At 40.5% G+C, this 27,294-nt stretch overlaps 1 protein-coding gene across 2 annotated transcripts in view; it reads left to right on the forward strand.

The window, feature by feature from the left end:
• Positions 1-27,294, forward strand: part of Marchf6 (membrane associated ring-CH-type finger 6) — a 62,230-nt gene that overhangs the window by 22,453 nt on the left and 12,483 nt on the right. For both annotated transcript variants that reach the window (XM_050144739.1, XM_050144740.1), the window contains exons 6-20: positions 1,969-2,137; positions 5,295-5,484; positions 7,418-7,479; positions 8,202-8,234; positions 9,853-9,904; positions 10,974-11,032; positions 13,032-13,112; positions 13,337-13,405; positions 13,488-13,562; positions 14,539-14,673; positions 15,662-15,781; positions 15,965-16,065; positions 17,801-17,938; positions 19,959-20,160; positions 23,016-23,085. In XM_050144739.1, coding sequence (XP_050000696.1) covers positions 1,969-2,137; positions 5,295-5,484; positions 7,418-7,479; positions 8,202-8,234; positions 9,853-9,904; positions 10,974-11,032; positions 13,032-13,112; positions 13,337-13,405; positions 13,488-13,562; positions 14,539-14,673; positions 15,662-15,781; positions 15,965-16,065; positions 17,801-17,938; positions 19,959-20,160; positions 23,016-23,085 — 1,556 coding nt within the window. The remainder of the gene's footprint in view (positions 1-1,968; positions 2,138-5,294; positions 5,485-7,417; positions 7,480-8,201; positions 8,235-9,852; positions 9,905-10,973; positions 11,033-13,031; positions 13,113-13,336; positions 13,406-13,487; positions 13,563-14,538; positions 14,674-15,661; positions 15,782-15,964; positions 16,066-17,800; positions 17,939-19,958; positions 20,161-23,015; positions 23,086-27,294) is intronic.

The following is a 27,294-nucleotide window of genomic DNA, read 5'->3' on the forward strand; positions in this document are numbered from 1 at the left end:
CTTCCCTCGAAGGTCAGACTACTCACAGAAGAAGGCTAGGGCGGAAGGAGAGTTCTACATATTCTCTATAGGTTGCAACTTGTTCCTGACAAAATTTTGCTGATGTCCCCATGTGTGTAGTTGAGTTGGGTCATCTCTAGACAAACCATCTCATTTATACAAATGTAGAAAAATCATGGTATCAGACAGCTGCCATTTTGCTTACCATAATTCTGGAGGTCGAACTTTGTGTGGGCTTAGTAGGGCTTAGTTGGGAAGGTCATCTCTGATCTTTCCTGAGTCACACGTGTCTTTCCTGGAGCTGGATAGGTCTGTCTGACGTGGCATACTTATTCACATGGCCTTTCCTCTTCAGAAAGCTAATGGACGCTTCTCCCAAGAGGGACTTGGGCAGCGTTCTGAAACTGTAATAGCGGGAGCCCATAAGCCCTTTTCTAGGCTCTAGAACGTGGGCATCTTCACCTCAGCTCTAGGCAGGCATGAAGCTCCTTCAGAACGAAAGCATTGAGAAAAGGGCTCTGAAGTTTGACTCCATTTAAAACTACAAAAAGCGGTCAGTTTGGCAAGGAAGAAATGAAGAAGGATTATTTTCAGCCCCACCTCATCCTTATTTTGATGGTATAGAAGTCCTTTAGTAAGGTTTGGAGATACTGCAGAGAGAGAAAGAGAGCTATTATTGTGTGGGGCTGCTAAGCTGAGGTCTCTCAGACTCACCTTTCCTTCTCTTCACCAGGGACAAAAAAAGTAGTCAACTTTCTTTTTTAAAGTTTTTCGAGACAGGGTTTCTCTGTGGTTTTGGAGCCTGTCCTGGAACTAGCTCTTGTAGACCAGGCTGGCCTCGAACTCACAGAGATCTGCCTGCCTCTGCCTCCCTAGTGCTGGGATTAAAGGCGTGTGCCACCACCGCCCGGCTAGTAGTCAACTTTCTAACATCTGTTAGTATTTTTGAGTTATTCTCAAATTATTCTGAAATCACAGACGTTGATAGTGAATGATAAAATTCTTCAGAAAAGAAGGAACAAACGGTCCCAAGTGTTACAAATCTCACATTTCCATGTTTGGTTACTAAAAAACCACACTCTGCCTCTTTGGATTTATTTTGGTATTTTTGCAGCTAGCATTAAAACTAGGTTTGTCATGTAGTGTGATCTGGTCCACGGTGTACTGAGTATCTTTCAGTCCTTTTCTTTTTTTCGAGACAAGTTTTCTCTGTGTATCTTTGACTGCCCTGGAACTCACAGAGATCCACCTGCCCCTGCCTCCTGAGTGCTGGGATAAAAGGTGTGCACTACCACACCTGGCTCAGCCTTCTTTTCTTTACATTGCCATATTTCCAGTCACTGAGTGAGCTTCCCTCCTCTTTTTTATTGAATGTTTTCATTTATGTACTTCTATGTTAGTCACCCCTGTCAGTTAAGTATTAAAATTCTGGTAAAAGGATTGAGCAGAAGCAGAATTGTTCACCTAATTTAGTAAATTATATAAATGCAATTTGTTGAGTGTTTTGCTGGATTTTTTTGGCTACGCTAAAAGGATAGGCTGTATAGTTAATAACTGTATATTCTGATGTTATTTTATATCTACTTAATGTAAGTATAGAGTAACAAAAGTATATAAATGAACATATTAGCTAGATTACAAGATAAAATTTCAATATCATTATGAATAGTCCTTGGGGCTGGAGAGATGGCTCAGTGGTTAAGAGCATTGCCTGCTCTTCCAAAGGTCCTGAGTTCAATTCCCAGCAACCACATGGTGGCTCACAACCATCTGTAATGAGGTCTGGTGCCCTTTTCTGGCCTTCAGGCATACACGCAGAAAGAATATTGTATACATAATAAGTAAATAAGTTTAAAAAAAAAAAGAATAGTCCTTGAGAAGCAACTGAATTTTACTGAAAAATTAAGATTTTTCTGGTTGTTTTTACAAGTGTTCTTTGGAGTGAATTGTGTCTATTTTTTTTAATAGGGAAAATTTGTTGGCGGATTGCTTGCAGGGATGTTTTGTGGTGACATGCACACTTTGTGCATTCATCAGCCTGGTGTGGTTACGAGAGCAGATAGTCCATGGGGGCGCACCAATTTGGCTGGAGCATGCTGCTCCACCCTTCAATGCTGCTGGACACCACCAAAATGAGGTAAGCCCTTCACCTGAAATACATCTTACTTGGGCAGCATCTGAAAGTCATTCCACCCTCTATGAGTCAAACCCTTGACTTCCCTGTGCCTCACAACTGTGCTCATGCCACAGAAGAAGACAGTAGGAACGTGTTGTAGGAGGGCCGCTTGTTCATTCCCAGCGCCCAGAACCAAAATAATCATTCAGAAACTATATTTATTAAATCACTGCTTGGCCAATCACTTAAGCATATTGCTAGCTAGCTAGCTCTTACATCTAGGATTAACCCATTTCTACTATTTTATATTTTACCATGAAGCTGTGTCTTTCTCCTCTGGTGGCTCTATGGTGGCTCACTGACTCCGCCTTCTTCCTACCAGCATTCAGTTGTCTTCCATGCCTAGCTCTATTCTACCCCTATCACAGGCCAGAGCAGTTTTTTTATTCATTAACCAATAAAAGCAACACATATACAGAAGGACTTCCCACACCAAGTTTGGGAGTTTAGGAGGGCTGTGGAAGTAAAAGAATGTTTCTCTGATTGCCTCTTAATGTTCTTGCTAGATTGGGCACAGTGCTAGAGAGAATACTAAAACACTCTTCCATTCTTTTTGCTTGGGTCAGCAGCTTAGCTTGGGCCTGGAAGGTAAGAATCTTCCTGTATATAACTGAGTAGTGGCTACACCTGTAATCTAGCACAGGAGGCAGATGGAGCTTGGTGGGTTCCAAGATAGCTAGGGCTACATAGGAGAGAGGCCCTGTCTCTAAACACAAAGGCATGCACACGTGCATGAAATACAACTTCTTAGATCAGTTTCTGACATACTGCACGACACTGAGGAGTGTTCTACACCTATCCCAGCTTTTTATGTGAAGCATCTTATCTTTTCTGCTATGTAGGAAGAATTTTATCAAAAGTAGGAAACTTGGCCAGTCACATGGCACAGTAGGAAGACGTGCTTACCACCCACACCTGATTACTTTGGGGTTCCCAGAAGCCACAGTGCACAGAGAAAAGTTGTCCCGTCACTTCCATACATGCTCTGTGGCATGTGCAGATGTGTATATGTGGACATGTGCGCACACAAAATTAAACTTGAAGAAAAGAACTGTGTGCAGTTTTCTTATGAGTGACAATGACATGCTCACATACAAGGGTATTTGGCAGTCTGTTAATTGGAGGGCACAGCAAGAGGTTTTTAGTATCTTGCCTGGTGGGAAATTGTAGGGCCAAGAATGTCACACAGTTAACTGCTCTGTGAAGTGAAAGGTTGACACTTCATATCCTTTTTTAGTGAAATAGTTGGTCACAAACTATTCGTTAGTAACTAATCTTTGTTCCTATGATATGTTTTTTAATATGTAGATTGAGTTTATCAAGCCTATAACCCTATTTACTATAGAGTACACCTTTTCCTTGGAAAATTATACGTAGATGAAGGCAGCATCACAAGCCCTCTGTTCTGGGGATAGAACCCAGGGCCTTGAACATACTGGGCAAGCATTCTGGTCTCAAACTCACATTTCCCTCCTTCCCCAGGGTAGTGGGTACCATCATGCCCATGAGGTGGTGCTGTGAGAGAAGGTTAGAGTCAGCACTGCTGCCAGTCTGCCTCATATTTTGAAGCATTTAATGTAGTTTTGCTTTAGAATTTTCATTAAATCCAAGGGAATTGTTTTTTAAATAATTTATTTAAATTTATTTTATGTGTATTGATGTGAAGGTATAAGATTCTCTGGAACTGGAGTTACAGACAGTTGTGAGCTGCTATGTGGGTGCTAGGAATTAAATCCCAGGTCCTTTGGAAGAATAGCCAGTGTTCTTACAAGCCAACTCTCCAGCTCCAGGAATTGTGTTTTAACTTAAGAATTAAATATAATTAATGTCTTTGCATTTGGTTGGTAACAGAATTTTGATTTTTTTTTTTTAATTTTCTGAAATTGAGTCCAAGGCTTCACATAGGCTAGGTAACTACCCTCCCATTGAGCCACATCGTCAAACCTATTTACTTACTTACTTACTTACTTATTTATTTATTTATTTATTTATTTTGAGACAAGAATCTGACCAAGTCCAACAGCAGGCCTCAAGCTTAATGATTCTCCTGCTTCAAATTCACCCTTTCCTTACAGCTGCTGGAACTACCACTCTGGACCACCATGTTTGGCTTGGTGTCCCAGAAGAAATGCCAGAAGAAAATGCATTTAGGAATTGATAAGGCCATATATGGAAAATCCTTGTCTTCAGCTCAAAATCAGTTACTCAAGTGTTAATAGCAGCAAATTAAGGTGTATATGTGTGTATACATATACATACATTTATTTAAGAATGTGTTTTCATGGGCTGGGGAGATGGTTCAGTGGTTAAGAGCATTGCCTGCTCTTCCAAAGGTCCTGAGTTCAATTCCCAGTAACCACACGGTGGTTCACAACCATCTGTAATGGAGTCTGGTGCCCTCTTCTGGCCTGCAGGCATACACACAGACAGAATATTGTATACATAACAAATAAATACTTTTTAAAAATGTGTTTTCATCCCTAAGGAAGTTAGACACATTAGTCATATTTATAAAAGATTATGGATGATGTGTTTAAGATAGCCAGATTTATAAGCCCATTTTTTATAATGCTTTTTTTCTTACGTGTGTGTGTGTACCCATGTTTACAAGTATGTGCTCATGTGTACAAGTGTATTTGTGCATGTGTCCTTGTTGTGCATGTGAAGGTCAGAAGACAATCTTCGGTGTAAGTTCTTGTCCTCTACCTTATTGGAGATAGACAGGGTCTTAGATTCTCTGCTAGCTGGTCCATGAACTTCCTTCCATGTTGGAGCACAGGATTGCAGATGCTCAGCTGTGCCCAGGTTTACATGAGTTCTGGGAATCCAGTCAGGTTCTCACATTGATGTGGCAAGTGCCTTGTCCACAGAAGCCACCTCCCCAGCCCTGTAGTGCTTTCTGAAGTGTGTCCTCTGAAAAGTGAGTTCACATTCTTAGGTACCAAGTTGGTCCTAAATGAGATACATTTTAAAGAGATGACTCTGAAAGGTACTTCTTTTTTAAACTTTAGTGGGGTTGTCTTGTTTACTGTTTTTTTCTTGCAGGGTAAAGTATGATTTGGAACTAGAGTAAAACTGAGCCAAGTAGGTGAATTCCTGGACTTTTCTTTCATTTTAGGCTCCTGTAGGAGGAAATGGTGCTGAAAATGCTGCTGCTGATCAGCCAGCTAACCCAGCAGGAGAGAATGCGGTGCTGGGTGAGAACCCTGATGCCCAGGATGGTCAAGCAGAAGAGGAAGAGGAGGACAATGAGGAGGAAGATGATGCGGGTGTGGAAGATGCTGCTGATGCCAACAATGGAGCCCAAGGTAGTGGCTGCTCCATGCCCTCACTCACTCTTGAGGACTCCCTCATTCTTAACTTGCACTGAAGACAGAGAGAGTGGTGTTTCATGTCTTATGATGGGCCAAAGCTGTTATGACCGGTTTCTGTTTGACAAGCTAGCAGTTACAGGTAGACATGTACATAAGTGTGCTTTCTGTGAAACAGAACATTTTGTGTATTACAGCCCTTTACACAGGACCTCTCTCCTCTCTCCCTTCTTTCCTCCCTCTCCATCTTTCCCTTTCTTTCTCTCTCTCCCTCTCTCTGTCCACTAGATGGATGGGGAAAAAATAGTCTCAGGTCACCAGGTCTATGTTTTTTTTTTTTTAAATATTTATTTTTTTATTTATTATGTATACAATGTTCTGTCTGTGTGTATCCCTGCAGGCCAGGAGAGGGCACCAGACCTCATTACAGATGGTTGTGAGCCACCATGTGGTTGCTGGGAATTGAACTCAGGACCTTTGGAAGAGCAGGCAATGCTCTTAACCGCTGAGCCATCTCTCCAGCCCCAGGTCTATGTTTTGAAGAAGGAACTTGGTCTAGAATTTCCTGGGGTATTTGTTTGTTGTGTGTGTCTGTGTGTGTTTTCTTCTGCCTCCATGGGGGTCACTGCACTTTTCAAATGAAGAAAACCCTGAAGTGTATACTGCAGGCCAGCTGCCACCTTTGGAAATCATCTTTGCATTTTCTGTCAGTGGGAACTTTGGAATGTGCAATGAGACCCAGATCTGTGTTCCATTGTTAGCTCGTTGCCTGTCTTCTTGTGTTTTCATTGAGTCCACCTTGCTTATGTCTGTGTCCATTGTAACAGACACTTGAGACAAAGTATCCAGTTGTGAACAAAATGCCTGCCTGCATTCTGGGAGGTTTTGGGCTAGAGAAGAGGTAGATGTGTTAAGTGTATATGAGTTGCTCTAAAGATATGTGTCTTAAATAAGGTTTCCCAGGAAGTTCAGAGTAAGGGACTTTTGGCCTGAGAACTGAAAGATAAGAAGAAACAAAATTCATAATGGGAGCAGTTGACTTTCCAAGGGAAAGATCCTAGGCTCTGAGACAACCTCTTTCGGTACTGCTGCCCAAGTGCTTGGCTGTCACCTGCCTGATTTAATCCCTGGCTGCTTTGCATACTGCTGCTACTGCTGCTGCTTCTCCTTCTCCGCTTCCTCCCCTCCTCTTTTCTTCCTCCTCCTCCTCCTCCTCCTCCTCCTCCTCCTCCTCCTCCTCCTCCTTCTCCTTCTCTCTCTCTCTCCCCCCCCCCCCCCTTTTCTTTTCTTTTTGAGACAGGAGCTCACTGTGTAGTCCAGGCTGGCCCAGAACTTGCAGATCGTCTGCTTCAGCCTCCCAAGTGGTAGGATTGCAGGCTTTGTACCATCTGATTTAGCTCTTACATTTTAAATTTATATATTTATTTCCAATTATGTGTCTACATGTATGTCTGTGTGGGTTTGTGTTTGTGTGTTTTGTGCCCATGGAGGCCAGAAGAGGGTGATCCCCTAGAACTGGAGTTCCAGGGAGTTGCGAGCCACCTGACATGAGTAGTACCAGGAAGTAAATCGGGTCTGTTAGAACAGTCTGAATTCTTAATCACCGACAGGCCTGAGTTTTGTACTTTATCTTCTGCTAATTTGCTAATTCATTAGAAAGTTATCCCTTGACATCCTTCTTTTTCCTTAAATCTACCAGATTCATTTCTAACCCACAGCATTTAGATTTGTCTTTCATATAATCCTATTTATTAATTTTCTACCACAGTCTAGGGATTGTCTTATTTTATGTTACTATTTATAAGTTTGTATTTATTTGTAGAACTTATAGCCTAGTAAGTAAATTATGTTTGATAAAATTTTAAACCAATTGTAATTAAAAGTGGCTTTTGTATCTGTCAGTAATCTTGGCTTTGCATTGCATTTCCAGATGACATGAACTGGAATGCTCTGGAGTGGGACCGGGCTGCAGAAGAGCTTACTTGGGAAAGAGTGAGAACTTTCTCTGTCACATGTCCTTGTGTTGTAATCCTAAGGTGTATTTTGAAGTTTGGCATATTTAGCTATAAACACAAATTTCATAGTTAAATTTGATGAAAACAGGTTAACCAGGATTTAATTTTTACAAAAACCAAGTGATTCACAGCTGGGATGAAGACAGTGGCAGTGAAGTCTGTTTTCTGCCTTGAGTACAGGCCTTGCTCTACAGGGCCACTTTGACCTTAAATTGTGGAGTTGGTGAAAATTCAGTAAAATGAAATAGGAAAATAAAATTAATTCTATAATGAAGTTATGGCTGGTTCTCCCTAATGTAAGAAACTCAGAATGGGTGTTTTTTCTTTTTGTAGTGTTAGACATAAACCCATGGCCTTGGAGATGCTAGGCAAGCACTCTGTCATTGGGCTTTACCTACCAGCTCTTTGACACAGGTTCAGGCTCTGTCTCAATAGCTGCCTTAGCTTCCCTAGTGTTAGGAACACAGAAATACCTCTGTCTGCTCAGGATAGAAATTTCTAGAGGATATTTGCTATATGACCTAGGGTAAAAGGGGCCCAAAGTGTAATACTCAAATACACAGGGATTTTGTTTTGTTTTTAACCTATGACTGGTAGGTTTAGAAAACGGTTTAGTGACCCTGATAGGAAAGCAGTCTTCCTGTAAGAAAAGAAGGTCCTACTGCATCTTAAATTGATGCTCATTATCTTTTATTCTAGATGCTTGGACTTGATGGATCACTAGTTTTTCTGGTAAGTGGAAGTATTGCTTTGATAGAATTAGGAGTCGTTTTTGTTATCCATTGACTCTTAAATTCTTGGAGTATGCTTTTTAAGCTAAATGTCAAAACAGCCCTTTAGCTTTTGATTATTTGATATTTGAAAGCATATTTTGTATGTTGACAATACTAGAAATATTTAAATATTTAAAATGTCATTTAAAAACAAATTTGCTAAATATTTGAAAAAAATTCCAGAGTTAATAGCAGTTAAAGGAACTTGATGTTTGAAGTTGGGTCTTATATGTTTAATACCTGTACCATTGAGAACAAAAAGCAGCCTTGTTTGTTCCACAGGTGAGAGGCACAGTCTTATCTGGAAGTCTGCCGTAGGAGTAGAGCTTACGTTTTCTTGTTTTATTTTATGCTTTTTAATTTTTAGTTTCTTTATTTACTAGTGTATGTGAAGGCCAGAGTCTTTCATGTGTTATCTCCTTCCACTGTGAGAGCTGAGGTCAAACTCAGGTCATCAGGTTTCCAGCAAGCACTATACCCCAAAAGGCCACAAATCCCCCCCCCCCCCCCGTCCCTCCCCCATTTTTTGAGACAGGGTTTCTCTGTGTAGCTCCGGAGCCTGTCCTGGAACTCGCACTGTAGACCATGAACTTACAGGTATCTGCCTGTTTCTACCTCCCAAGTGCTGGGCTTAAAGTACTGCACTGCGTGGTGCAAAAGCAACAACTTAAAAGTAGATGGCTGGAGCTGGAGATAAGGCTCATCAATTGAGAACATGCACTGTTCTTTCCGAGGACCCGATTGGGGTCTTAGCTCCAGTGTCCATTAACTTCCTTTAACTCCAGCTCTAGAGGATCCGATACTAACAGTTTGCGGCTCTGTAGTACCTGTACTAACATGCACCTACTCCTATACAGACACAGACATACACACTACAGGATAATAGAGGCATGTCTTTAAAGGAGGGGTAGTTCTTTCCAGAAGTTTATTCTTTGAAGAAAACATGGTGTGTTTAGGTCACGTAAGGCACAGTTGTTTGTTATTTGGGGTTAGGGCTTGTGTGCAGCAGCAGAACCATCACAGGTGGAGACATGGTGATAACAGGAAGCCCAGAGGAAACATAGACTTGAGGGTTGCATGATCCAGTGGCCCAGCAATGTTATAAAAACCCAGATAATATCTGTCTATTGCTATTTACTCAGGTAACATCCTTTGCCTCATTGGTATTTCATAAGAATGGCAGAAGTTGTTGAGGTCAAATAGGAAAGTCATTTGCAGCCTGACTTCATTCCTTATACAGTTTCAGGGGAATCAGGTAGAGGTGAATGAAATAGGATTCTGCTTTCAACAAAGTTTTAAAGTTGATCAAGTTATCAAAATGTTCAGGGTATAGTGGTGTGAGCCTGTAGTCCCAGCACTTGGGAGATAGAAGCAAGCAGATCTCTTGATCTGAGTTCAAAGCAAGTCTGGTCCACAGTGCGAGTTCCAGGACAGCCAGTACATTGAAAATCCCTGTCTCGAAAATAAAAAGAAAAAAAAAAGATCAGTGTTATTTTCATATTAGCTATGACTAAGTGAAATTGTTCAGTTGAGCATGAGATATCATTCATTGATCTTACTAATGCTTTCTCCTGTAGGAGCACGTGTTCTGGGTGGTGTCTTTAAACACATTGTTCATTCTTGTCTTTGGTAAGTTGTGCCTATGCATTTAGTGTTTGTGGTATCATTATAGAAGTTTATCAATAATCCATCATATTTGTAATCTTTAAGTTGTTCACTTAAATGCCATTTTATAGTTGGTTTGTTGAATAAAATCCCAAATAATATGCACACATTACTGGGGAGCTGGAATACTCCTTTCGCTTCCTGCTTCCCTCTGCTGCGACATTGTGTATTGTGCACCTGTGATGACTTTTTGATGTTCCCAACCCTCATCCTTGCCTACCATGTTTTCTAAACTGGAAGTCAAATCAGTTTTCTAAACTGATCAGGTCAGGCTCAGTCATCTTTGACAAGGCTATTGGGCACATATTTTGACTTAGAGTGTGAGATAGGAAGAGGTATGTGACTTTATCCATTTCTGCCCCCTGGATTTTTTCATTTTCTGTTCACATCAAGAAAGAAATCTGTGGGATGATGCTTTAGTGTCACGGGGCTAGTGGGTCCTTGTCCTCTCACCCAGTGACTACACCAGCCCTCTGCAGGGGTTGCAAAAATGCCACCTGGTTCAAATCCTGGCATTTTCAAGATCTTTCTTGTCTAGCTTTTCTATAAAGAAGAGTTCATTTTCATCAGTGTGAAGTTGTTTCCCAGGAGATGCCAGGCAGGTGTCCTCTGAGTAGTTAGTGCAGAGGAAGGAGCTTGTGCACGAGTCCCTTCCCAGACATGAATTGTTTTTTTTTTTTTTTTTTTCATGTTGCTGCCTTTTTCCTTTGTCTTTGGTATTTGGAGCTTTGAATATTAAGAAGAGCTCACAGGTTTGGTTTCTATTGTTCTCATCAATTTTGGTCATTTGGGTGGTTGTTTTAGTTTTTAATGCTCATTTCAGCCCTTTTAAAATGCCAGTGACACCCTCTTCAGAGTGGTTTTGTGTCTTTATGATAGGGTCCTATTAGACCTTGTTGTTTTATTGTGCAGGTATAGTTTTTAGTTTTTCCTCTGAGAATTTTCTATTCTCAAAGAAGTCCCTGGTTCTTTTAGTGAAGATTATGTTAAGAGTGCTCATTGTTTTATTGATAAGTTTTCTCCTCCCTTTTAGCATTTTGTCCTTACCACATCGGTCATTTCTCCCTTGTTGGTTTGGGATTTGAGGAACATGTAAGTATAATATTTTCAGAATTTTACTTCTACTAATTATCCCCAAGTTTGTTATTTTCTAAAGAATATTTTGTTTGTTTTTGTTTTTTTGAGATAGGGTTTCTCTGGGTAGCCCTGGCTGTCTTAGAACTCACTTTGTAGACCAGGCTGGCCTCAACTCAGAGATCTGCCTGCTTCTGCCTCCCAAGTGCTGGGATTAAAGGTGTGCATCACCACTACCCAGCTGGGAATATTTTATGTGTATACATGCTTTGCTGGCATGTATGTACATCATATGTTTTGTGCGATATTTTGATTGTGTTCTGACAAAGCTTGCTTGGAGTTGGAGGAGTTAGCCACTAGTCGACCAGAATTGACCACAGAGGTTTTGGAAGACTGAGGACAGATAGGAGAGGAAGTAGTAAGGCGGGGAAGAGAAGGATCTGGCTCGCTGTTTGGAGAAAGGAAAGAGCAGGTAGGGAGGACTGGGGCTTCTCTACTTCTCTATCTTTCAGGCTTTTCCCTCAATATCTGACCCCTGCATTTTTATTGATAAAGAATAATTAGAGTATTCACACGTGTGTTTTGTTGGATCCCGTGGAACTGAGGTTATGGATGCTTGTGAGCCATTGTACTGATGCTGAGAAGTGGACCCAGGTTTTGTGCAAGAGCAACAAGTGCTCTTAATATTGCTGAGCCATGTCTCCAGCCCAATAAGGACTATTTTCAAGAATTCACTTCTCAATGTATCTTGTGCACAGGAACAGTTAGCCAGCACAGTCTTGTTGTTTCTGTTAAAAACTGAACGGGAAGTAGCCTGCCAATATGCTAGCCATTACAGGTAGGCTGTGAGTCTCACGGTGTGGTGGTCCTGAGGCACACTGCAAGGCGTTTCTCATAGATTGCTTTTCCCTCACTTGATGAACTTGTGTGTCCTTTCTATCCCTTTGCTCAGGTGGTCCAAAGTGAATTTTGAAAGGTATCAGTATATTTATCAATTTTCAGAAAGGGAATAGAAGACTCTCTTGGGGTAATGGACTATAGTATTTTCTCAAGAGTTTGCTGATCTTTTACATTTTGTCATTTCCTAATGATGAATAGATATTTGGATAGATTCTTGCTTTCCTTTTTTCTAAAACATTCTAATAGTTTAGACAAACACTCTAGTAACCTGGTGTCCACCAGCTCCTTAGCTGTAAAGGATGTTAATGTCTGACTCTGATAGCAATTAGATGATAATGGCATTGCCCATGAACAATACATCTTTTCTACTAAGGGGCTACCACAGCTAGAGGTCCAGAAGATCCGTGGAGTATGGCTACTTTTATGGGTTCTGAGGATTTCTCTTCTAAGGAAGACCTGAGTAGGGTCTTTTGTTCTCTTTGTGTGTGAGTTCGGAGATCACTTTGGAAATGTTCCGTTATCTGCTACTGCTCCAATACCTCTGATAAGAACCTAGAAGACTGAGATAAATAGTTTCAGCAGATACTGACTTTCTGAACTGTTTCTGCTTATTACCCGTAACTCAGGAAATGAAAAGATAGGAATGAGAAATGTTTGTCATTCTCCAAATTTTAGCTTTCTGCATGTCTCTAGAACAGTTATGGAGAGTTAGAGAAACTTAAACAGTTACTTTTGGGGGTATGAGATGGTGTGGTCAGGATGTTACCAGGCAAGTGGGCAACTTGAGCAGCATGCTTGAGGTCAGCCCTTACCAAGTGCATCTTTGTGAGAATGAGGACTGGCTGCTGAGATTATGGTCTTATTGGGAGATTTCATTCGCTCTCTTAGTTTGATTCTAAATAAAATGTTATTCGTTACTATTTCTTTAGTCTTTAGTAGTGTTTAGGTCTGTATATGAGACTCTGGTTTACAGATACTTTATAAAGGAGGTTTCGATTTTTAAATTATAAATATCTTGAATTAACAGTTCTTATCATTCAGATCACTTAGTATGCTTCAAAACTGGGTTAACAACCATGAGGGAAAGCTTTATTTTATTTATTTGTTTTATTTTCAGGTCCAAGCATCTCATTTTGAAGGTCTAATCACGACGATTGTTGGATATATACTTTTAGCAATAACACTGATAATTTGTCATGTATCCTTTAATGAGTCAGCTTGGAGTACAGTACTGTTCATACTGAGGAGTTCTCATTAACAAAAAAGCCACTTTCCACTATGTCTTCATAAAGGTTAGTGTTTGTGAAGGGATGAGTGTAGGAAGAATTTGAAACAAATGAAATTTGTTATTACACCCATTTAACCTGAAGAGTTTCTGTCTCCCACTCTCAAGTGTTCAGTCTCCTTGACTAGATGCTGCAGGCTTTGGCAACTCTTGTCAAGTTTCATAGGTCTCGACGCTTGCTGGGAGTCTGCTATATTGTGGTTAAGGTAATCCAGTTGTAAGTTAGAGCCCAAAGTGGTTTGTCCTCCATTTGGTTGATACTGATGACTTTATTTCTGTTTAATTAAGGTTTCTTTGTTAGTTGTGGTAGAAATTGGAGTCTTCCCTCTCATTTGTGGCTGGTGGCTGGATATTTGTTCTCTGGTGAGTTGAGCACCACTGTCATAGAAGACATTCCTTTTAAAGAAAATATTTGGTGATTTACTTATTCTTGGAATGTGACAATATTGAGTCTAAATGTCATTAGTTTGTCTTGTATTGTTTAATGTTTTATATGTATTTGAATGTCAGGGTATTTTAATTGGAGCTTTTATAATACTATTGGAGAATTTTGTTAATAATTTTTCCCTCCTAAATTTTATACTAATGTTGCCCAGTTTTTAAAACTATACTAGATGTTAATGATTTCTAGTTTTGATTTTTTAAAATATATGTAGAAAAGCTGCTTTGAGATTGACATTTATTTCTTATTCTTTACTATTTAAAACATCTTGTGAATGCAGACCTATAACTAAGAAATCAAGATTTTATATAAAGAGAATAGTTTTTACTAGTAAAGGGCTGAAAGCCTAGGTCAGTTGGTAGAATGCTTGCCTAGGATACATGAAGTCCTGGGTTCAATCCCCAGCACCACATAAACTGTGATGGCGGTGTCTGTGATTGTAGCACTGAGGAGGAAGAGCCAGGAGGGTCAGAACTTCCAGGTTTCCTTCCGCTTTATAGCAAGTTCTAGGCCAGTCTAAGATAGTGAGACCCTGTCATAGACAAAAAATGAACTAATGAAACTAATTATTTATGCTTCATGGTTTTTTTAATTGCATTATTTATTTTGAGTATTTGCTCATGTGATGGTGAGAGCACAGCTTGCAGTAGTCCACTTTCTTACCACGTGAGTCTCAGGGCTTTAACTCAGGTGCCTTTACCCACTGCCCATGCTCCAAGATTTTACAGTATTATGTACTCTACATAGTTCCGTGGCACTGTGGAATGGCATTAGGAGAACTGAAAACTAAAAACATTGACATTATGTACATTTGGTGAACTTACTCTTAGTGGTGGAAGTACTGAGCATTGCAAATGTAGGTGGCACAGATCTCTAAACTGTTGTGTGTTGACTCAGGAAATGTTTGATGCTACTCTGAAAGACAGAGAACTGAGCTTTCAGTCGGCTCCAGGAACTACGATGTTTCTGCATTGGCTGGTGGGAATGGTGTATGTGTTCTACTTTGCCTCCTTCATTCTGTTACTAAGAGAGGTAGGTCCTATAGGGATTTGTTGATGCTCTGTGTTTTTTAGATGGCCTTGACTTTGACCTCCAGTCAAAGGATGTTTTCTTGGTTTAGTTAGGACGTTTCCTAAACTAAATTAAACTAAACCATATTCTCTACTATTCTAAGAGGGAATAACTAGTAGTAGAGTTTGGTTTGAATACTTTAAATTGACATTTATCTAAAACAATTTTAAAAACGATCAAGGCTAGTTTAAAACCCAAGTTCTTACTTGATATGCATCATACTTACCCTCTGTTGTAAACTTCTAAAAGTGGTTGTGATAATAAATTGATGAAATCCCCAATAGAGGTTTTATAGGATTTAAAATATCAAAATATTTAGAAAATGACATTTGAAGTACAGAATTACAGTGAGGATTCTTTATTATCCCAGGTCAGTTGCCAGATGGGTACCTTCACAGATCCTCTTCTAATTGGTTTAAAAATGAGAGGAGATTAGTGTTTCCTTAATATACATCTCAAGCTGCAGATTCTGTGCTGTAATAATGAGAAACAGAGGCACAGTTCCTCTTCTCCTCTGTCTTGGAAATGAGTAAATCCTTTGAACAGATTAGCTTACTCTGCTCAGATGGTGACGGAGGAGAAAGCCTACAAAGCCAGGGAATGAAGTCATAGAGGCTACATGTCATCTGTACTTTGTGAAAAGTTTGAGGAGGATGGGGGTGGGTCTGCATCCTTCCCCTAAATCATAACAGTGTAATAACATTCATGTTTTACCTCAGTGATCTAGATTTCTTGATAAATTGTTCTCGGTGAGTGTTTTCTAGTTTATGACTAAAAGCTTCAAAAGGTTATTAAAAGCACAGTAATTTGATAGAATTTATGGCTGAGGAACTTTTTTTTTCATGACAGTTGTAAATTCTTTGGGATATTATTCTTCTGTTAGTGTTCATGTGCATAGCTAACATAATGATGTTATTGAGTATCTGTCACACTTTAAATATGTCTGCAGGTACTTCGACCTGGTGTCTTATGGTTTCTGAGGAATTTGAATGATCCAGATTTTAATCCAGTACAGGAAATGATCCACTTGCCCATTTACAGGCATCTCCGAAGATTTATCTTGTCAGTGGTGAGTAGGTCTTTTTATCTAAGCATACTACCTTTTTTTTTTATACAGTGTTTTTGTTGTTTGTATTCTTTTAGATTGGGAGGGCTGGGAAGCATACTGACTATACTTGCCTAAGCCTATGGGACATGCTTACCACGTAGTGTGCTGGACTCACAGTAAGGCTATGCCTCTTTCTTACTGCAGATTGTCTTTGGCTCCATTGTGCTTCTGATGCTCTGGCTTCCTATACGTATTATTAAGAGTCTCTTGCCTAATTTTCTTCCCTACAATGTCATGCTCTACAGGTAAGGATTTTGTTGTTTTTGTGGTTATTTGAGGGATTGAACTCAGTGCTAGTATATTAACCAAGTACCATACCAAACCCTATATCCCCAAACCCTATAGATACATTTTTAAAACTTAGAAAAGCTGTAATGATATATCACGGTTGGAAATTTAATATTCAGATTACATTGAGCCTTTTATATGAGAGTTCCATTTTGCCATAGTCTTAGTCACATGCATGTTAGTAGTTACATTTTTCAAAGGAAGACTTGTTTTTGCATTTATTTAGAACATTTTACCACACTTAATGAGAATTAGTAGCATTGTTTTTCTTTGTGTGCACCTTTAACTATGAACTAAGACTCAAGGCTTTTATCCTTTTGGGTTTAAACTTTCCAGTGACTTCATTACCTCATGACCTCGAGCTATGGGAATGAGATTGCTTCCTCAAATTCATTTCTGTCCTTTTAAGTCTTGTCAATTCCAGGCCCTTAATACCTTGCACTAAACCAACTCATTTACCACTCAGTAGCTTCGTTTCTGTCTCCCTTTGTTCTCCATTTATAGCCCACCCCTATCCCTGCCGTCCCTAGATTTTCTGAAAGTTTGGTTATATTATTCCCCTGTTAAAAAGTTGTCAGTAGTTTCTCCATAGTAGAATGAAGGCTTTATTTAAAACAGATAAAATATATAGTATGCTTAATAATCATTGCTGCTCTAGGGAAAAGGAGAGAAAAGAATAGCAGATGTCCAGGGTGGGGATTTAGAAGGAGTAACTGATAAGTTTGAGGTGACAGTTGAGGAAAGCCCTGACGGGAGGTGAGGAAGGGCTGTTGAGCCAACCATATGGATCCCTTGAGACGGAGTCAGGTGGACACAGTAGCACACAGGCCTATTTGATAGGCTAGTTTGGCTAAGAAAGAGAAATCAAAGTAGCTGGCTGTGAAGTCAGAGAAGTCCATGAAGCCAGTTCTTTGAGCTTCTTTGGAGGCTGTAATAAGCACTTTGGCTATGAGGCTCACTCTGGCTCCTCAGTGATAAGACATAGAGTAGGGATGATCAGGTTAGAAGAAGGAGGGTAGCCGGAGTATAATGTGGTGATCTCAGTGGAGATGGGAAGGGGATGGATGAAGGAGGTAGCGATGGAAGCTAAGAAGCAGAGTCAAAGGAGTCTAGCAGTGTGCACATGAGGTGTAAAGAAGGAAGTCAGAAATCAGAAGTTCTGTTGTTAGCATGAGAAAGTAGGTAGAGGTGAACAACGGTTCGGTTGGACGCTTGTTCTCAGCGTGATAATGCACATCGGCGTGGAGCACCGAATTCCACTGTGGGTGTACAAGTTAGGAGTCGGGAGAAATGTCAGGAGTAGGTGACGGTGGCATTCAAGCTGGATGAGTCACAGTTGCACAAGGAATAAGCTTGGTTGAGAAAGAGGACAGAACTGGGCCCTCATATTTCTAGACTGGGGAAGCAGCTGGTTTGGAAGCTGTTGAGGAAGACGTCAGGAAGAAGGGTGAGCAGCTCTCTAACATGTTACTCTCATAGTGCAAGTGAGCACTGTGGCATGACCATTGGTGGACACCAAGGGATCAGGAGCAGCTTTGGTGGAGTTTGAAGGACAGTCTCACTGAGTTGAGGAGAGAGTGGGAGAAAAGCAATAAAAACAATGGGTTCATTTGGTTTGAGACCTGTTTAAGTAGATGTTTTGTAAGTTAAAATGGAAGTAGGACTCATGTCATGAACCTGTGACTGTTGCAGTGATGCTCCGGTGAGTGAGCTGTCCCTTGAGCTGCTCCTGCTGCAGGTCGTCTTGCCAGCGCTGCTGGAGCAGGGACACACGAGGCAGTGGCTGAAGGGGCTTGTGCGTGCATGGACCGTTACTGCGGGATACTTGCTGTGAGTATGGCAGCTGACTCCATGTGTGTTGTCTGTCCCCATAACTTTTCTTTTTTCCATTTTGAGACATTCTTACCCAAGCTATAACCCTAGAGTCCCCGTGCCCTAGTCTCCTTAGTGCTGAGAGCACATTTGCCACCATGGCCTATATTGTTTTATAACCTTTCTGAAAGAAGTGTGTTCTATGTTCCAATCAATAAAAAGTAGTTTTAGAGGCCAGAGAGATGACTTAGCAGTAAGAGTTCTTGCTGTTCTTCCAGAGAACCCAATTCATTCCCCAGAACTAGTGTTAGGCTACTCATAACTGTTGGTGAGTCCACATCTGGGAATCTGGTACCTTTTCTGGCCCTCTGGGCACCTACACACATGTGGCATACATACACATATGTACATATAAACTCTTATAAAACTCTAGGTTTAATAGGAAACAGTGGAGTGCTGTCTGCAGGTTGCTCTTTCAAGGAGGGTGTGTGCACACTGTCCCCTGTTATGCAGGCTCACTGCTGCACCTTTTGTGCTGTAGATGTGGCAAACAAAGGGTATTGGGGCCAGGCCAGCACATTTAGACTACATGGTGTGCTTATGTGGGAATGCGACAGCTCCATCCACACACATTAACCTAAAAGTTAAAAAATGCAGTGTATTTAAAGACAAACTGGCTTACTGTGTTTTAGGGATTCTAACCAGGTAAAGTTTTCTGAGGTTTGATTTTTTTTTGTTTGTTTGTTTGTTTGTTACTTAGTTACGTTTTATGCTGCTGTGATAAAATACTCAACAGAAGCAGTTTAAGGGAGTGTGTTTGTTTTGGCTTACATTTTGAGGGTAGAATCCATTGTGGTGGGGTAGTCTTGGCAGCAGGAGCTTGAGGCATTTGCGCTTGTGTTTGCATTCAGGAAGTAGAGAGAAAGAAATGCTAGTCTACAGCTAGCTTTTCTAATTTAATCTCTTCGGGATCCTTGGCCTGCCCAGTGAATGGTATCATCCACTTTTAGGATGGGTTTTTCCCCCTTAGCCTAATATAGACATTCTCTCACTGGCATTCCAGAAGCCTCTCTCCTAGGTTCTGTCTTTAGTTAGGGTTCCCATTGCTGTGGTAAAGAACCATGACCAACAGCAACTTTGGGAAGAGAGGGTTTATTTCATCTTACACTTCCAGGTAGCAGTCCATCACTGAAGAAAGTCAGGGTAAGAACTCAAGACAGGAATCTGTAGGCAAGAAGGATGCAGAGTCCGTAAAGGAATGGTGTTTACTGTCTTGATTCTTAAGGCTTTATTATCCTGTTCCTTATATTCCTCTCTCCCTCAAACCACCTACTCATGGATGGCAACTCCCTCCCACATCAATCATGAATCAAGAATATGCACTATAGGCTTATGCACAGACCAGTCTGGTGGGGGCATATTCTTAATTTATTATGTTCCCTCTTACCAGGTGACTGTAGCCTGTGTCAAGTTGTTATAAAACTGGTCAGCACTATTGACTCTAGATCTTGTCAGGTTGATGATCAGGGTTAACCCCCCACAGCCATTTGTATTTATTCATCTGTGTTTATTGAATTTATAAGATAGGGGAGTTTCTGTGAAATAGTTGGCATACTGTGGTAAAATTACTGTGTGGTGTAGACTTGGTTACATTTGATTAAACACCACCCTTCCCCAGTGCTACTCTTGTTTGAAGTGATTTGTAGCTTATACAGGAGACACAGCAATCATTTGGAAAGAAGAAAAGTTTTTCACTCTGTGGAGCCTAATGCCAACTATCAGTGTTTTCCTCTAAATAACTGTTTCTTCCTAGGTGTTGAGTGAAGAAACAAAATAGGTTGAATTTGTGGAGTGTCCCACAAACTAGCTAACATAGTTTAGGGTTTAATTTGAAGCAGACACCAGCATTTAGTCTAGATAGCAGGAGTAATGCTCTATATGGAATCCACATACATGGTTTCTATTCTTTAAGAAAATACAGTATGCTTGTCATTGTCACTCTGACCTGAAATGAGGCTCACTGGTGTAACTTGTATAGGGACCTACATTCCTACTTACTGGGAGACCAGGAAGAAAACGAGAACAGTGCAAATCAGCAGGTCAACAATAACCAGCCTGCTCGAAACAACAATGCTATTCCACCTGGGGAGGGTCTGCATGCTGCCCACCAAGCCATACTCCAGCAGGGAGGACCTGTTGGCTTTCAGCCTTACCGACGGCCTTTCAATTTCCCACTCAGGGTAAGTCTATACAGCCTGACTTCTGTAAATTAATCTTTTCTTTCAGTTTTCTACTGAGAATTAATACTGTTAAAATATGGTTATTGAAAACAAACCTGTTTTTATTATAGTCATTATATAGCTTAAATGTTCAAAATAGATTTATCAGATTTTGGAGATGGACACTGTGTGGATTTAGAATCCCATGAACTTTAGCTCTTACTGTTTGAGAAAAAGAGACTGTAAAGTAGAAGAAGCTAGCATGATGGATAACATTTCAGGTCTGTGTGTCAGGAACTGTAATGACATGTTAGTGTTTGTCTCTGGTTTAATCACCACTCACAGCTATTGATCAGAACAGAACTGTGTTCCTGAGTATGAAGCACAGTACAGTGAGCATGGAGCAAGCGTGTGTGGCCTTCAAGGCTCTTCACTCTGACTCCTGCTCATCCCAGACTGTTGAATGTCACAGCTTTCCTGGTCCCTCACCTCTCCTCTGCATATGCTGTCTCCTGAATACAATTGTCTGCAGTTCCAGGTTACCATGTCCAGTGTTTGCTTAAGGACCTGCTATATGTGGGTAGTCATCTCATGTTGATAGATAATGAAAGTGAAAATCAGCTTGGCTAAAAATATGCCTGATTCATGGTCTTGAAGCTAGCCGTCATTCTGTGATTCAAAGTCTTGACAGAAATTTATCCTGATGATTAGTGCCATTTACATGCAGTTTGTTATATTTCAAATCCTTGTTCTTATTTTTCAATTACCTGTGGGTCATATGTAGCCATTGCCTAAGCACACCTTGAGTGTCTGTGATATTTTTGATCTGTGTTAGGGTTATAGAGGTCATGCATGCTGTCTTTGCCCTGAAACCACTTTCATACTATTTTGGGAGATTACAAAGCAAAACCAAAGAGTAGCAAATTTGAGTTCTCAGCATAGATGTTTCCTGAGGGCACTGTACTACAAACCAATGCAGAAAACTTCATGTAGGAGGTGGTACCTAAGCTGTCTTTAATGCTAAGAGGACAAGTAGATCAAGAAATGGAAAGTAGGAAGGACATTCCAGCCATATGCGAGGAAAGGGCACATGGGGCGTATCAAGCTTGGAACTGCAGGTAACTGGTTGTGATTTAGAGGGTGGGGATGTATGCAGAGGAAAGATGAGAGACAAAAGAAACTGACAGGACTCTGGACTGGGCAGCAGCCAAGTGGAGAGTCTTGAATATCATGTATACACTAGTTGTCACTCATGACTTTACGCTTCCTGCCCCACTGAGAAACACATCTATTTAGATGCAACAACTTATCCTAGAAATTTTGCTTATAATGGTGAAGGAAACAAGGTCTTTAGTACCTTTGTCTGCAAATCCTAAAAGCAGGCCTCATAGTGAACACCTGTTTCACTTTTCCCTGGTCTCCACTCAATCTTCTTGTTGAGTGGTGGCACACGGATATAATCCCAGCACTGGGGAAGCAGAGACAAGTGGATCTGTGAGTTCGAGGCCAGCCTGGTCTACAGAGTGAATTCCATGACAGACTGCAAAGCTACAGAGAAACTATGTTCAAAACCAAAACCAAAAAAAAAAAAAACCATCAATACAGAATCGCAGAATTGCTAAGGCTTTTTAGGCAGGCAAAGCTGTAGTGTTAATGAGTTTTTTCTCGTCAAGAACTCTGCCCTCTGATCTTGGGGCTCATGTTCATGGTAAGGTAAGAAATGAACTAGAGTGCTGCCTTTCAGCCCACCAGCAGAGGGTCTCCTCTTCCCTGTGTGCTGTTGTTCCATTGTCACTTTCCAGGACAGTAGCCACTGGCTACGTTATTTATTTATAGTTAAGAATAATGAAAATAGAATTTGAAATTCTGTTATTATCCTATGCTATTCACATGTCAGGAGTTCAAAAGCTGCATGTGGCCAGTGACTGCTGTTTGCTGGACAGGCAGAACTAGATGTTCCTGTCACCACACAGAACATCTGATTGAATAGCACTGTTACTGAGTTTAGAAGGATAGGTATTTTAAATTTGTTATACTAAATTTTGGGTGAGTTTGTTTGGCTGAGTACAAATATGTTTGCTTCTTTCTTGTGGGTGATGTAGGTGGGTCTTCTTTCTATGTGTTGCTTTCATTGGTTAATTAATAAACTGCTTGGCCTGATAGGTCAGAACATAGGTGGGTGGAGTAGACAGAACAGAATGCTGGGAAGAAGGAAAGTGGGTTAGACGCCATGGAGCCAGCTGCCAGGTCAGATGTGCTGAATCTTTCCTGGTAAGCTACCATCTCGTGGTGCTACACAGATTATTAGAAATGGGTTAATCAAGATGTGAGAGTTAGCCAGTAAGAGGCTAGAGCTAATGGGCCAGGCAGTGTTTAAATGTGTTGTTATTTCGGGTGTAAAGCTAGCCATGTGGGAGCTGGGCGGACGAAAAGCAGGCCTGCTTGCCTTCTCACTACATGTGGGTATATCTGATTGTGTGAAAACAAACACTTGTTTTCTGTAGGCTACTTCCCTCCCCCGAAAGCACAGGTGCAGACTGCCTACTCCCCCGAAAGCACAGGTGTAGACTTCCTCCCTCCCCTGAAAGCTCCTGAAAGCACAGGTGCAGGCTGCTTCCCCCCCCCCCCCAAAGCACAGGTGCAAGCTGCTTCCCCCCCCCCCCCCAGCACAGGTACCGGCTGCTTCCTCCCCCGAAAGCACAGGTGCAGGCTGCCTCCTCCCTTCTTTCTTTCTCTCCTCAGTTCTGTGAATATAGGCAATGTGTCCCTGTGCCCAGTAGCATGCTTTTATAGAGGGAGTTATGTGACTGCTTTGAAGAGTATCAGAATCCAGTGAGGTCATGTGAACCACTTATGGACTTTGTTTTTTCTTACAGATATTTCTTCTGATTGTCTTCATGTGCATAACACTACTAATTGCCAGCCTCATTTGCCTTACTTTACCAGGTATGAGATTATCCTAGACTCAGCTATTAAATGTTAAGATTCTTTTCTCAAAACAGGTTGTATCTTATAGAGAAGAGATTTATCATCAAATAGAAGCTGGAAATAGACCTAATGTTTGGTTTACAGGCTATAGATCCCTTAGGGGTACTTCATCCTGTTGGACTCCATAGAACATAGAGCATAGGTTCACAAGTTCCAGAAACAGTTATTGTAGTAGGAAGCCACTTGTTCGTTCCTAGCTGCCCAGACTTGAAATAACCACACAGAAACTGTATTAATTAAATCACTGCTTGGCCAATCACTTTAGGGCATTGCTAGCTAGCTCTTGCATCTAGAATTAACCCATTTCCATTATTTTATCTTTTACCTTAAGACTTGTGGTCTACCTGCAAGGTTCTAGCTGGTGACTCCATGGCTTCTTCTTGACTCTGCTTTCTTTCTCCCAACATTCAGTTTAGTTTTCCCCGCCTACCTCTGTTCTGCCATGCCAGGCAGGCCCAAGACAGATTCTTTATTAACCAATAGTATTCACAGCATACAGAGGGGAATTCCACATCACCTTCCCCTTTCTGTCTAAATAAAAAGGTTTTAACATAGTAAAATTACAAATAACAAAGCAGGTATCAAACAAGAATTACAGTTACAATAATTATCTACTTTATCTTTTATCATAACTAATCTATGATTATAACTATTTTTGAACTCCATTAAAGACTCCAGAAGGCTATAATATTACCTAAGTAAACAGGAAGTGCATTGTAAGTAACTTCCAAAACTCTAGAAGAGACATCTTGCTACCTGGACAGTCACCCAAATTTTTCTGTACCATTGGGGTATCCATCTTTAGCCTACAGGCCCACAATATCTGGCAGACTTTCCCATGAAGCAGGAAATTTCAAAGACAGTTACGCAGTTTGTCTTCTGTGTTCTGCAGAATGTCTGGCAGACTCTTTTATGAAGCAGGAACTCCAAAGGACTGTCTCACCTTCTCTAGACAACTTCAGCAGTTATTTCTCTGTGGGTCCTGCATGTCCAGTTCATCAAGCAGTCCAGGCAAGAGCAGTTTCTTGCCCACATAGCTAGCAAACTCCATAAGGAGCCTCTTCGATGCCCATCTTCCTCTTAAATTAATTGGTGCTGCCAGGAGCAGATGTGTCTCATTGTCATGAAAAGTCCTAAGTTATTAAAACATTTTAAATGCCATATTCTGGAAGTTACTTACAATGCACTTCCTGTTTATGTAGGTAATATTGTATCCTTCTGGAGTCTTTGATGGAGTTGAAGAATAATTATAATCATAGATTTCCATTTAAATGCTTGGCCTCCTGAAAGAGCAAGACTCTCTGTGTATTTTCCATCTTTACGTGGCTTATTTTTCTTTTCTTTAAAATGATTTACTTCTTTTTATAACTCTCTATACTCTTTTTCTTCTCTCTCCCAAGCCTATATACATTTATCCAACACTGTGACCCATTTAGAGGTCTTTTTTTATCTGAATCTTTTTTTATTATGTATCTGTAATTATTTTCTGACCAGAAGCACCTTTTCTTTTTTTAATGCTAAGTGGGTGTGGCTCGGGCCAACACAGCCCTGCCTGCTTGCTCTGCTCAGTCTAACATGGCAGATGCATGTCCATTGCCTCTGAGAGCCATGTACATTGCTGTATTTTTAGGCATAGAGCAGGTCTATGTTGCTATTAAGTAGGTTGTAGCACTCTGCTCACAAACCCCATTTAAATGCTTGGGCTACCTAAAGAGCAAGAGTTTGTTCTAGCAGAATGGCCCAGGAAGCTACTGTTTTAAACCATGCAGGATTTTTTTTCTGCTACTGCTGAGTCAGGAAGACCTCTCTTAAGGAGTTGTGGCCAGCAAACAGAGCCCATCTGGGGGAAAAATATGGCTAAACTTTGTTTTGCAGTGTCTAGAATTTCTTTCCAAATCCTCTCAGGTTTTATGTGGATTTAGCTAGCACACCATGTTGTTGTTGGAGGCCAATTGTTTATTCCCAGCTGCCCAGACCCCTGAAATAATCACTCATAAACTATATTATTTAAATCACTGCTTGACCAAACACTTAAGCATATTGCTAGCTAGCTCTTACATCTATAATTAACCCATTTCCATTATTTTATATTTTACCATGAGGCTTGTGTCCTACTGGCAAGGTTCCAGCTGGTGGCTTGTTTTTCTCCTCTGGTGGCTCCATGGCTCCTTGGACTCCATGGAGTCTAGTTGACTCTGTCTTCTTTCTCCCAGCATTCAGTTTAGTTTTCCTCACCTACCTCTATTCTGCCCTGCCAGGCCCAAGACAGATTGCTTATTAACCAATGGTATTTACAACATACAGAGGGGAATCACACATCACGTTATGGGTTTATTCCAGAGGATGGCATTACAGCCTTTCAGTTTTCATGGTCCCCACACTGTGGGTTTTCAAAGTCATTTGTAAGATATAAGACATTTTTCCCAGTCAGTATGTAAATAACTTTAAAAGTTAGACTGTTTCCTCTACTCTGGGATTCATAAATGTTGTTCTTCTATGGCATTAATTGTTAGAAATTTCAACAAAACAGTATTTCTTCATCTAACAAGTGAGCTGCTCTGGTTGGATAAGTAGCTTGTCGTCCTCTCCAGAGGATCAGCCTTCAGTGGGATGGAGTGTACAAAGCCAGTGACAAATCATAGAAGAGTTTGTCCTGTTGCTTATACCCAGTCAGGACATTCCAAATCGTGCTGGTAGTTGTTATCCACTAAATGGTATATTGAGTAAGTCTTGATTGTAATACTCACTTAATAATTTATATGTCAAATTTGCTTTAAAATTTGTTCCTTGAGTTGTTAAAAGTTTGGGAAAGAACAACTAGGGACATTAAAATTACTTTAAAGCAAAGTTTCTAAAAAAAACATTTTTTTAATTTGAAGAAATTACGATTTTTATCTTCATTTGGTTAAAAGAGACATTTTACTATTTCTACATGGAGACTTTAAAAAGATTTTTATTGATTCTTTGAGAACTTTGTTTTGGTTTTTCGAGATAGGGTTTCTCTGTAGCTCTAGCTATTCTGAAACTTGCTTTGTAGACCAGACTGCCTCTGCCTCCCAAGTACTGGGATTAAAGGCATGTGCCACCACTGCCCAACACTACACAGTGGTCAGCCTGCCTGGTGCCACTCCCCTTAAAGAAAACAGATTCTTCCCTAGTAGCCTCAGCTGTTCCTTAGTTAGGAGTAGGGCTCATGCCCTTCTTCCTACTCCATGCTAGAAGTTGATTGGCTTGATCTTGTTGAGATCATGTGCAGTTAGTTGGTGAGTGCAGTGGTCCTGTTGTCCTGTGTTGACATTTTCTGTTCCCTCTTCCTCAATGAACTCTGACCCGTGGGGAATGGCACGGAAATGCATGAGTGATACAAATGTCCTCTTGGCTAATACTTGAAGACTTCTGACCTTGTAAGACTTTAAGCATCTCTGTCCTTAGATGTCCTTAGACTTAGTATTAGGAAGGCAGTACATAATAAAGCACCAGGGATCTTGTTCCTCTCTCAAGCTTTATTGAGAACAAGTTATGTACACACAGTTAAGGAATTCTATAAGATATACTTGAGCAGTTAACTATATGACTGTACCGTGGAGTTTATTCCAAACCTCTCTTCGCTGCACCTGTGCCTCACACTTGAGATCCCAGCACTCAGGAAGTTGAGGCAGGAAAATTGCTTTTGAGTTTGAGACCACCTTTGACTATACTGTCTCAAAACAAAGGAAAAAGCACAAAAACTAATAACCTTTAGAAAGATCTTAGTTCTGTGTCTTGTTCTGTTTTTGTATTGATTTTTAAAGAAAGTTTATACAGTTTTCTTTGATACTGTGTCTTGAAATGTTACTGTGCCTACCGCATTCTTTTAACAAGCTGAGTCTTCTGTGCAAATGAGTGGATCATTTGAAAGAAAATTAACCTAAATTGTATTGTTCCTAGATAAAGTGTTTACAGCACAAATAATAGAAATTTTCTGTCTTTATTTTATTAGCATAATAATTACAGTTGGTAATAAAAATAATTAAGCACCAATGCTCATAACTTCTCAGGCTAGGAGAAATTAGTAAATGGCATGGCACACCAGGGTTTATATTCTGGGGGAATCAGCTCATTGACTGTATTTGGGGTATTTCTTAGTCAAGTAATTCTGTTTTCTAGAGAACTGTTTTTGTTTATTCT

The sequence above is a fragment of the Alexandromys fortis genome, unplaced genomic scaffold, assembly GCF_014885135.2.
Source record: "Alexandromys fortis isolate MF-2015 unplaced genomic scaffold, M_Fortis_MF-2015_v1.1 scaffold_52, whole genome shotgun sequence".
NCBI lineage: Eukaryota > Metazoa > Chordata > Mammalia > Rodentia > Cricetidae > Alexandromys > Alexandromys fortis.